Source organism: Acanthisitta chloris, unplaced genomic scaffold (genome assembly GCF_000695815.1).
Source record: "Acanthisitta chloris isolate BGI_N310 unplaced genomic scaffold, ASM69581v1 scaffold2146, whole genome shotgun sequence".
Classification (NCBI taxonomy): Eukaryota; Metazoa; Chordata; class Aves; order Passeriformes; family Acanthisittidae; genus Acanthisitta; species Acanthisitta chloris.
The window spans coordinates 90358-102754 of NW_008679619.1; the positions used below are offsets into that span (position 1 = coordinate 90358).

Genomic DNA, 12397 nt, shown 5'->3' on the forward strand with positions numbered 1-12397 from the left:
TACAGCACACGTGGGGACAGAAGAGAAGTAGCCAGAAAATTATGGTTGCTGCAGTAAATACCAGGCTTCTCTCAGTGACCTGCACTGACTGCAGAGTTTATAATATCTAATACAAGTATAAAACATCTGTTCAGCAATGCTGTTCTCTGTCTGGTCTGTATTTGTACCAGCAGATCAATCACTCTTGGCTGTTTGTTGCCTGTTGTGGGGAGTCATGGAGAAGAGAAGTAGCCAGAAAATTATGGTTGCTGCAGTAAATACCAGGCTTCTCTCAGTGACCTGCACTGACTGCAGAGTTTATAATATCTAATACAAGTATAAAACATCTGTTCAGCAATGCTGTTCTCTGTCTGGTCTGTATTTGTACCAGCAGATCAATCACTCTTGGCTGTTTGTTGCCTGTTGTGGGGAGTCATGGAGAAAAAAGGGGGTGGCACATTTTAGAGCTGATTGTAAAAATGCAAGGCAGCACTGTTCATGGAGCAAACTCTGTGGTGTGGTCCCTCCTCAGCTCCAGAGTCACTGGTATGGAGGCCAGCAGCAATCCTGTGTGTGGATGGTGAATAAGATGTACCAGAAAGCTAACTTTAGAGTCCTCTGAAGGTGTTTTTCTGTTTGGGTGTTCCTACCAAGTCAGTCTGTGTTGTGAGGTGGTGACACCCTGCGATAAGGCAGAGGTGCAGTGAACCTTGTGCTCTCGATCTAGCAAATTCCTCATTGGAGCACAGAAGTGCTGCTGGTGCATGGCATATGCTGTCCTTGCTCTGGGCTGTCGAAGGTGAATCCAGGGCACTGCCTTCAGCAGCTTATGATTTTTGCTTGATTTCAGTCATTGTTAGCAAAGTTGGCACTTCCACCAAGGTGGCTTTTACCTGCCCAAAAGGGATGAAGCAGCACTGATCATTTGTGCTTTCTGGTAGCTTGTGCCCATCAGGTCCCAGAGCTGCAGCGCGTTGGCTGTGTGGGGCTGCCATGGGGGCAGCTCCCAGCACTGGCAAGTCTGTGTAAGACAGCAATTCCTGCACTGGTGTGACTGACTCCCTTACCACCTGGTAGCTGGTCAGTGGGTGGCTCTGAACAGTGGGCAGAGGAACAGCCACATGCATAGACTGCAAAACTGTTTGAGATCACCAGTGTTCTTTTATCTGCTTTGCAGGCTCTGTAGCTGCTGTGATTAGATACAGGAAGTAAATGTTTCTTCGTCAGGGAATGTTATTTACAATCTAAATAACACCTCTTCATATGGGGCTTTTCTTTTTTTTTAATTTTAAATGTAGTGTTTCTGAAGTGAATCCTGGCAGCATTAGCCACAAGCCTGAGCAATTCTATTGTGCCGATGCTTTTGAATCTGTGCCTATGTTAGTATATTTCCTAGGGAAGTAGCCAAGATAGGATTATTCACACCTCAGATCAAACGTGTTTATTTTATTAGCAGTGGCTTCAGTATATCCAATTTTTAGCACTTGGTGAAGATAAGAATTTGCTTTTTTGCTAGAAAGCCTTTGCGTGTGTTTCCATGTGTGGATCTAGTTTCCATGGCATCAACCTTTAAGCTTGAGAAGCATAGGTGGGAGCATTAGCCAGTGAATAGGCATTAGGAACCAGCCCTGCTCCTGTGTAGGGCTCTGTCTTGTGGTGAGGATAGTTATGTGGGATATGGTGATGATTTAAGTGTTTTAATGGTCAGGACTTAGAGCTTTTCCTGTCTGCAGTATTGTGAAATAAAAGACTTGATGCAGTCCTGCTCTTGCAAGGGCATTGCTTTTCCTGCTGCTTTGTCTTGATTTTTCTGAAGATGAGGCCATGCTGGAGTGTGACCTGAATTATTTTTCTTGCCCCATTTTCCCAAGCATTTTAATGTGTTGGCTAAGTACCTCTATCCCAAAGAGTCTCCCTTGCCATTGCTGTGTTGGTATGGCGTTGCCCAAATGTTTCCTTGTCACAGTTATCATGCAGGTGCCTTGAGTAATAGTGCTTACAGTCTTTATTTGTAACACAGGTACTCAGGCTAGTCTGTGTGTCAGTCTCAGGTATCTCTTCTCCAGTAAATACCCAAGCACAGTGAGCTGAGTACAAGGTCTGTTTTGTTAACTTCTATGGTTTTATGTTCTGCAGACATTAAGGTGTTATAGCTGTTTCTCTGGCTGTAAAAGATATGAAGTTGTGCATACACAAAACCACATAAAACTTTGATGGCATGGACTTCTATTTTGCAGTGTAATTGAGGATATACTCCTGTTTTATTTTACCATTGCAAATGTACTTTAAGAAGAATGCACTTACTATTTTCTTCATCTCAGTAGTAGGTGTAATGGGCAAGTAGGTGCAAGACAGAGAACCAGACACAGGATTTTGAGGGGTTTGCTTGCATTTAAATAAAAACTTGAGCACACTCAGCAGAGTAACCGTGTTTAAAGTGAAGTCTGTATTACATCAGACAGTTATGCCAGCAGTGACATTGGAAAAGAATTCAGTGGCAAAGATTAGCCCTTGCAGTAGGACAGGAGGCTGCTCTCGGTGCTCGTGTTACTGTCATTTGTGAAGAACTCATGAAAACTCAGTGAGTGATACTATGTGATACATGCTAAAGCAACATCAGACATGTTCACAGTAGCTGCAAAGAAGGAAGAAAAATACCTTGACTATGAGTTTGCTTTGAAAAGAAATTCATAACTGATTTCCATCATTAATAAGCCACTAGAAGAGTTGAGTTCTATGGCAGTTCTTCTCCATTCTACACAAAGGACTATAGGGGTCATACCACATCAGGTTTAGCACACTGAGCCTGTATACTCTGAGCAGTTCTTCAGTGGTCCTCTGGAAAAACAGTATAGATAAGAAAAATGGAGATCTTCATTGCCCTTTTGATTCCCTGCTGTCTTTGTGTGGCTCTGAGCTCACAAAGGTTTAATCTGTGTTCTCTCTATGCCTGTGAACTGTCTTGTTGGATCCAGTGGATGTTGTCAAGGGTGTGATGTTTTTGCAGAATCATGACTGGTCTTTCTTCTAAGGGTTGAAATGTCACTGGTGGCTGCCTTTGGAAAAGAAAACACCTCTTTATTTACAAAACAAACATACATGTCTCCCTGCCACTAAGCCCCTGTGTGAGGCTACAAATAAAATTTCATTTAAAAGTGAGAGCACTTCAACCCTGATTTTGCATCCTACAAACTGTAGTTGTTTGTTTCAGGTTAATTTTTAATTTCCTGTCATAATTGTGACTGTCTCCCTACTGGTAAGCAGGTTCTCATTTAGTCATTCATATTTCTTTCTCAGATCGCGTGCGGCTCAGAGCATAATCTGGCAGTAGTTGGTAAGTAGCTTAATTTTATATCAAATCCTCTCACCTTTTTTCCTTATTTAGTAGCACAAGATGAAAGAAATACATGCACATCAATCATACTGAGTGATTAAGGGCACTGTGTGCAGCTGAAAGGAGGAAAGGAACATATAGATGTGGACGAAAGGAGAAGAGAAACCTGTGGCATAAATAGGGGTGATGAAAATGTGTCCTTGTAGACCAGCCCATGTAAGGAGGGAGAGGTTGCTGGATGTAACAGCAGAATACATTTGCAAAGTGCTCCAGCCTGTTTTAGATTGGAGCTGTTGCAAGAATTCAAGCTGCAGATACAGAATAGCATCTAAGCTTGAAGCTGGTCAAAAGTATCTTTGTTTAACAAGATGGAAATGATTAACATGGAAATTTTCAGTGGAAAAAAAAGATCCTGGGTCTTTTGTTGTTCAAAGCTTGGAAAATCTTCAAAATGTCAGTTAGTGGTAGTCAGGTTCTTTCGTGCATTTTAGTATAATATGGCTGTTGTAATAATGATGGAAGTACTAGGAAGCTAATGTCGGTGAAGAAATTCAATTTTGTGTACTAATTCCAGGAACAATCAGATTCTTGCTTTCATGTGATGAGCTGAGAACTGAAGTTTGATACATGATTGCTATTAGTTATAACGACTTGTTTAAGAACATTTTTAACCATAGATTTTCAAGTGCTTTCTAAAGGGGGTCAGCATAATCACCCTCATTAAGACAAGGGCAAGACAGATGAAGAAAGGAATTCTCTGCTAATTAGAGCTGGAAATGAAACAGTGTTCTAAGTTTCAGCCAGTGCTCCATCCACAATGATATTTTTGATCGCCATGACTGATGCATTGAGATATTAAGTAAAGAATTTCCTTAAGTGTGGTCTGACATATGTAGAAAAAGCAGCTCTATAGTGTCCAGCCTAGATTCCATGCTTTAATCTTTTAGGCTTCATTAAGTGGCCACAGAAGTGATGTTCTGCGTATGTAGTGTATTTCCATATACGCTGTAGTATAATGTCTAATTATCCTTTTCCAATTAAACCTTGTAGTGAACTTGTTAAGTTCTACTTAGTTTATGACTGGATTTAAGAAAAGATTTTCCCTTTGGCTTCTCCTTACTTGTTCAGTGTCACATGCCTGTATTAATTGTCAGGCTGGTGCTTCTGAATGTCGACTGAAGAGCAATCTTGTTTCTTGCTGAATTGATGAAGTAAAAATGTACTGCTGGCAGATTCTTCCAGTGTGCATGAAAGCAAAGCATTGAGTTTGAACAACCTTCTCTCTCCTTATGTCCTTTTAAGCTTTCTGCCTTCTAGGCAGAAATCTCTGAGAAAAAAATGGGTAGGGGAAAGAAATTCTACAAGATAGTTACAATAAACTAAGAACTTTGCATATGTAAAGAACATCATATGCCTATCTAAGCTTTGTGCTACTCTCATTGAATTCAGTGGGGAAATTATCAATGCTGGAAGCTAGTCAATTTTATTTTAAGGACAACAGAAATGTGATGGTAAAAATCTTTGAACTGAAGAACTACGGTTTAGTTTATCCCTGAAATGAATTTTTACATGTGCTTTTAAAAGGTCAACTTTTTAAAACATCCTGTGGTAAGATTTCTCTGATCACTGGTCATTCTTAGTTCAGAGTTGTCAGCTGGTGTAGTCCTTAAAAGATATAACACATATTTCCATAAATATGTCTTCCTGATTGTACAATTTTTTAATAACTTATCATTCAAAGCGTTATTTAGAACAACCATATCATCAATGTCTTTCTTAATTAGTAAATGCTTGAATGATTGACTTTTAGACTGAAATAACTCAAGTTTTGATATGAAAGGTAAAATGAAAAGCCTTTAGCAGTATAATATTCAAGTCACTATTTCTGGTTGTATATACAAATGTGCTTTCTTTGTTGCATCATCTTTTAAATAGAAGCATTTTTAAGACACAGAGGCTAGATTTATGATTCATTCCACAAATGCTGAAGTTGTGTTCCAGTCATCTTGCTGGTGATACAAGCTGTTTGATTTGTAGGGCTAGCAAGCAGTTCAGGTTTTTTCATGTTACTTTATATAGTCTGCATCAATTTGTACCGTTCAGTTGTTTGAATTTTTTTTCTTGCTTTCTTCTATTGAAGTCAGTGCAAAATTTGTCTGTTCTTTTCATTGGGATGGCACGTACTCCCTTTTTTGTGGCTAAATTGGTAGACCTTCAGTTTTCGTTTTATCATGAGGTAAATGTTTGATATAAAGGAGAAAGAGATACGGGATGGTGAATGAGATTGTCCCTCTGTACTTGGCACTGATGGGTTCGCATCTCAAGTGCTGTGTTCAGTTTTGGGCCCATCACTCTGAAAAGGACATTGAGGCCCTGGAGTGAGTCCAGCCAAGGGCAGTGAGGCTCAGAAAAGGTCTAGAACACCTGAGAAAGGGCTGAGGGAGTTGGGTTTGTTCAGCCTTGAGAAGAGGCTCAGGGGTGACCTCATGGCTCTCTACAACTCCCTGACAGGGGTTGTAGAGAGGTGGGGGATGTCTCTCCTGCCATGGCTGCAGGGGAAGGGCTAGAGGAAATGGGCATAAGGGGAGATTCAGATTAGATGCTAGGTACTAATTCTAAAATTTCTAAGTATTTTAATATTTTTCATGTTTGTATGACTTTTTACTTGAGAACAGAAATCCCTGCCTAGGAAGAAAAGACCTTACACTTTTCACCTCAATCACAGATTAATCATCATGGGAGCCAGCCTATTTTTGACTGAAAGAAATGGGTAGTTATTTAATAAATGTTGTATAACATCTCATATGAAAAACATCTTCTAACACTGAAAACTGTGTGTACTTACTGAGGATGACAAAGGTGGCTTTTATATCTGAGTATGATAGCTGCCATGTGTAGCACTGAACTTCATGATACTAAGACAGAATATTTGAACAACTGAAATACATAATGGAACTAAATCACTGTCACAAAGTTGAGCTTTGCCACGTTTGGGAATACATACTGTTTTCAATGCTGAAAGAGTAAGGAGGTTTGATTCTTACACTAAAAAGTGTGTGTTTAAAATGGTATTTATGAAGAAGACACTTACCAGGCACTTATGAGATGCTGGAACGAGTCTAGCCAAGGGCAATGAGACTCATAAAAGGCCTAGAACACATGTAGTGTGAGGAAGGGCTGAGGGAGTTGGGGTTGTTTAGCCTTGAGAAGAGGCTCAAAAGTGACCTCATGGCTCTCTGCAACTACCTGACAGGAGGTTGTAGAGAGGTGGGGGATGATCTCTCCTGCCATGGCTGCAGGGAGAGGACTAGAGGGAATGGTCATAAATTGAGTCAGGTGAGAGTCAGATTAGATGCTAGGAAAAATGTTTTCCCTGTTAGGGTGTTCAGGCACTGGAATAGACTGCCCAGGGAGGTGGTGGAGTCACCATCCCTGGAAGTGTTTAAGAGACATCTGGATCTGGTGCTGGAGGATCTTGTTTAGGGTTTCCAGCAGAGTGGCAGGTTAATGGTTGGACTCAATGATCTTGGAGGTCTCCTCCAACCTTGATGATTCTATGAACAGATGACTGCATGGTCCCCACTATGACTTTGATCTTCCGTTTAAAAAAGGAGAATAGTTATCTTTTAAGAGAACACTTAGCATACCACATGCAGCTCATGCAATGCTGCAACTTAAATAATCAAGCAGTATTAACTACACAGATTTAGAGATGTTATAAAGTGCAGCAATGCCTTGACTGTGCTGCAACCACAGGGCACAGGACAGAATGCCTTGAAAAGCCTCCAAATGCAAATGTCCTATTTTAGTAAAAATTAAACCTTCAAATTTTATTCAAGCCTCTCTGAAGTAGTTAAAAAAATAGTAGTAATAAAACCCCCCCAACATTATGAGGATGATGATTCTATAATCTGACTCCCCCAAACCTTGGTAATGTATAAATATTCCTTTTTGGTCTTGCTTTCAGTAGTGTTCTCAACCTGTTTAAACCAATAAAAATCTTCTAAACAAGAGATAGTGAGGATGTGTAGGGAGAACTGCTTGTTTTAGAAACAGTTTTAAGAGCTAATTAGTTTCAGTTTAAGTTCGGCTTTAAAGCAGCCTTCAAATGGAAATTTGTGTGTTTGGAAGAGAAAGACATGGATCTTTCAAGTTAACATTTTCTGGTATAGTGTTTTGAAGGGAATAAGTGCTTGGACATGTGGCTACTTCAGATAGTGCAAATGGCTTTTCCTTCCACATTCATGGTCAGTATAGTGACTTCTGACTTCTGCTCAGGGCTAGGTTGATACTTGTCTCTGTCACCTTTGGCTTTTTCTTTTCTGGATACCTACTTAGCACTTCTTTTTCCCCATGAGTAATGGTAGTGGACAGGACACCATGTAATTAATGTTAAAACAATCAAAACCAACCCGAAATGCCCAACCTGGCCACCCAACCATAAGCATGTTTTGCACATGGAAGCACAAATGGCATATATGGAGACAAGTCCCTGGCTGATCCCATCGAGCCCCATTTCATTGTGTTCAATGCAAAAACATTATCCTGAAACATTTTTAAAATCACTTCTCAGCTTCCTGCTAAATCATAGACCCTTCCAGAAGAGGGTTAGTTTTGTCTCCCATTGCCTTTTTTTGCTTGCTGTATTTTAGAACAATCTTCAAGATTCTGTCTTCTCTGTGGCTCATGTGCAACCACAGCTCTAAGTATCTTGACATGGGCATTGACATCCTTCTGAAGCTGCAGTTTATCCAGTTGGAGAGTAAACAGTAATACTAAAGTTAACCACAGGATCATAGAATTTTAAGGGTTGGAATTTATAGATCACCTAGTCCCAACTCCCCTGCCATGGACAGGGACACCTCTTCACTAGATCAGGTTGCTCAGGGCCTCATCCCATCCAGCCTTGAACACTGCCAGGATTGGGGCATCCACTACCTCTCTGGGCAAACTGTTCCAGTGTCTCACCACCCTCACAGTCAAAAACCTTTTCCTAATATCTAGCCTAAATTTCCCCTCCTTCAATGTGAATCCGTTAACCCTTGTCCTATCACTGCAGCTCCTAACCAAGAGTCTCTCTCCAGCTTCCCTGTAGCCCCTTCAGACACTGGAAGGTTGCTATGAGTTCTCCATGCAAACTTCTCCAGGCTGGACAACCCCAGCTTCCTCAGCCTGGCTTCACAGGGGAGGTGCTCCAACCCTCTTATTAATTTTGTGGCCTCTTCTGGACTCAGTCCAACAGTTCCATGTCCTTCTTACATTGAGAACACTAGAACTGTGCGCAGTATTCCAGGAGGATGTACTGGATATAATGGAAGGATAGTCTTTGTAGAGGAAATTAGGGTAAGACATCCCTCTGCTCAAATGGCAGGTTGTATCTGAAGTGGTCTGAATTAAAGTATTAGAGGGGCAGTAAAAGAGTTGTTTTTTGTTGTATTTTGTTGTATTCCATGATCTTCTAAAATTCACATGTTATATTCTTGTGCTGGAAGAACATAGCAAGTATGAGCTGGAAAACAAATGTATCAAGATGATCAAAACTTAGGAGCTGGTGATACACATCCTGGTGATGTTAGTGGCATCCCAGTTTGCTTCCCCACGTTGTAGTAAGGAAGCTGGAGGGGTTCCTGTGTGGGAGCCACAACCTCCTAATTAAGGAGTGACGTTCTTTTAGTAAAGTTCCATGATTCCAACTGAATTATTGTATAAAGCATCAGTCGAGGAAGTACTGTAACAGATTATGAAAGATCTATTTCCATGGCAGAGTGAGCACCAATGGGGAGAGGAGGCTGTGCAGGCTGATGGACGGATCTCTGCGTTATGCTGACAGTATTATTTAGACGTTCGCAGCAGCCCCACGAAGCGGCAGACGTAGTCATGTGTCTGACATTTGGTCCCAGGGGACTCAGCAGTCTGTCATAAAGAGAGAAATCATAAATTCTCTCTATTGCTGTGGTGTTTGGAGGAATCTGCAGCATACACAGTGGAGGGCACTGGTGTTCAGCAAGGAGCCTGGGTCTGCTACTCTGTTGCTTTATTTATTATGCATGAAAAATCCCAGTGCAGCCGGGGTCTCTATTGTAAAGGTTTCCTGGCAGACCAGCATGGAGTCATGTTGCAGCACGCTGTCTCTTTGCATTGCAACACTAATCACATTCTCTGCTTATTAAAGGGCACCTGGCAGGACTTCGAGTAACCATCAGTGTTGTCATTTTCATGCGGGTTATATGTCGGCCTTCTAAATTTGTCCCCTGGCAGAGCTGGTTTGTATGTCATTTAGCTCTTAATGTGGTTTTGACTGTTAAAATAGCCCTTCAAAATATAAGCTGCTTCGCTTACATTTGCTGCAAAAAAAGCAGCCTTGTTCATGTCATTACCTGAGCACCTGTCTGAGTGCTTTCTACGTAGCTGGATAAAGAATCAACATCACAGTTCTTCTGTCATGTTTAGATACAGTGAGCCCTAACAGTGTTTTTTGAATGTCTTCTCACTTTGTATTTCTTTTCTGTAGACTGTTTCATGCTCCAGGCAAACTAATTGTTCCTTTGGTAAGATGGGAGCTGAAAATGAATTTCAAATGCGTTTTTTGTTGTTTTCAGCAAGTTATACTCACAAAATCTGATCCTCTGATCTCTCAGAGTTTCTTTTCCAAGGGGTAATGGAAAGCCAAGCTGCCAACTATCTCATGAATTTGTGGGTGTAAGGTGATGAGGAGAGAAATGAGGAAATGCTAATTTGAGCATTTGGAAAAGCCTTCTGATGGGGCTAAAAATAGTCTTGTATCATCCAAATTGTCTCAAGTCAGTGGCTGCTGGCTATAGGAAAGGATGGATATTTTCCTGTGAAAAGCTAATGAGATTCACAAGAAAAAATGGAATTGACTCCCTAGAAAAAACTCCAAAATTTAGGAGAAGATCCGACTGAGCTGCATCTTCTGTGACTGAAATGAAGTCCAGATTTTACAGCTACTTTCTCTTCCAGACTTTGTCCCTGTATTGATGAACACTTTGGGTGATTTGACTCTCTAGAATGCTTTATTTCGGCTTCATCTTTTCTCTGTGTGGCTTGTCGATTTAGATTGTGAAAGCTTTGAAAGAAAAACTGTCTCTTAGTGTGTTTTAGAACTGCAGAGAGTAATGGGACCGGATTATTTATTTTTTATTTTTGTTTTAATACTGCATTACGACTAATAATAGTTGTAATCACTTCCCTTCTCCTCAGAGAGGCAGTTTTAAAATATGATGAATCTTGGTGTATGTGTGTGTCTCTATCTTAATTTATATCATTTAGCATATAAACAGGTAATAATGCAGTGCTTGTCATATTGTTTACAGTGTGGCTTCCTGCTGCTACCAGATACAGAGCTGCTTAGGCTCTGAAGATAAAAGCTGCTATTTTTCTGTATGGAAAAACTCATTGTCCTTGTAAAATAGTACTCATAGTTCTTGTAAAATTTTTAATTGAACTTTACATATCACTGTGGTGTCAGCTTAGAGCTTGTCTCGAGTTGAGCTCTCGTGCGCTGTCATTCCGTTTCCTGCGAGACACAGTATCACATCTACAGGGATAAATCTGCTGTGTCAAGAACCCCCCAAAAGATGGGGAAGAGGCAAGCGTGCAATATTAACCTCTGGTGACAGCTAAAACCATCCAGCTGGAACTGTGAGTGGCAGTTAGAGGAGATAATTGTCATAGGAAGCCAGCAAACAACCAGCAAATGCTACCAAGCAGAAATTTCGCTTGAAGCAGAGTGAATAGAGAGTCCTTCCTTGCAGGGACTGGTGAAAAGGAAGAGTCATTCCACCTGGTTTTAGAAAATCGTGGAGGCTGAGCACACTCGAGAGTGGGATCTGCAGCACAGACGCGTGCTGTCTTTTGGCAGAGGGTTCACTGGATGGACACTAAGTATTTAGAAAACAAATTAGATTTGATCGTATTTGTTTACTTGCAGGCTCTAAGCGTAGCAGTTACTTCAAAGTAGAAGAAAAATATATCCAGTGTATCTAAGGCATATTTATCTGAATTTTCAAGGAGGCAAACAGAAATAACAAAAATAGGCACTCTTGCTCACCAAAGTGAGATTAAGTGTTTGTTGGCTCTAAAATGAAATAAAAGGAAGTACAAATGTCTGTCTTCAGGGAGTCATCTAGAGCATGTAGGAGATGCTCACCCAAGTAAAAGCACAAGGCCAGCAAAGCAGCTGAAAGCACTTGGAACTGCAACAAATTAAGGCTTCAGTACCATCCTACTGAGCAGCACTGAAGTAAGCTGTTCTGATAATTCTGAGTTCTGTAGATGCAACATCCTCAACACTTACACATGTAAGTGTATCATTGAGCAGAAATTCTGCAGCTATAGGGCTGACAGGAGGGAAAGTTGGTTTATATTTAGAAAGCTGGCATGGGGAGTGTGCCCTGACCATGCTGTGGGATTTGTGGCTCTCCAGGAAGGGAATATCTTGCTATAGAACCTTGGGTTGACACCCCCATGTTTATGTGTATTCACTACCCAGCTACTCTGTGGAGGACTAAGATATTTTTCTGCCAGCACACAAGTTAGATATTTGTGACCAGCTTAGTTAGTTACATGCTGTAAGTGAATAAATCTCTGAAGCTTTTTTTTTCTGATATTTTGTGTGTGTGTGTGTGTGTGTCTTACTAACACCATCTTAAATTCTCTAGGTAGCTTTCTGCATTATAAGAACATCTGAGGTATGGATGTTTTTTGTCCTTTTGAGACTGACTTGACCATGGCTTGGGGTTTTCCACACATGCACATTTCAAAGTCATCTTTGCTGCCCAGTTTTTGGATTTTACAGTGCATTTTGGTCACATCTTTCTTCTGCTCTCATTCAGTTATGAAGGTCAGAAAAATCTTCTTAAAACCAAAGCTGAAGGGAGGGGTGCTGACAGTGACAGGTCTGAGAGATGATGTTGTAAGGATATGTGTGAAATATTGGCAGGTGGTGATGGACAGGGACCCTTCTGGGTCGACACATGTATGCTTTGTATGGCTGTAATTGCACAGGACTAAATACATGCATCACAGCAGCCTTTTGTAAACCAAGGTGGATGGGAAGTTGTT

General features: G+C 40.9%; 1 protein-coding gene across 1 annotated transcript in view; it reads left to right on the forward strand.

Moving 5' to 3' along the window:
• Positions 1-12397, forward strand: part of SERGEF (secretion regulating guanine nucleotide exchange factor) — a gene marked incomplete at its 5' end in the record, with an annotated part of 158170 nt that overhangs the window by 88947 nt on the left and 56826 nt on the right. Inside the window, one exon of the mRNA XM_009077371.1 lies at positions 3277-3313. Coding sequence (XP_009075619.1) covers positions 3277-3313 — 37 coding nt within the window. The remainder of the gene's footprint in view (positions 1-3276; positions 3314-12397) is intronic.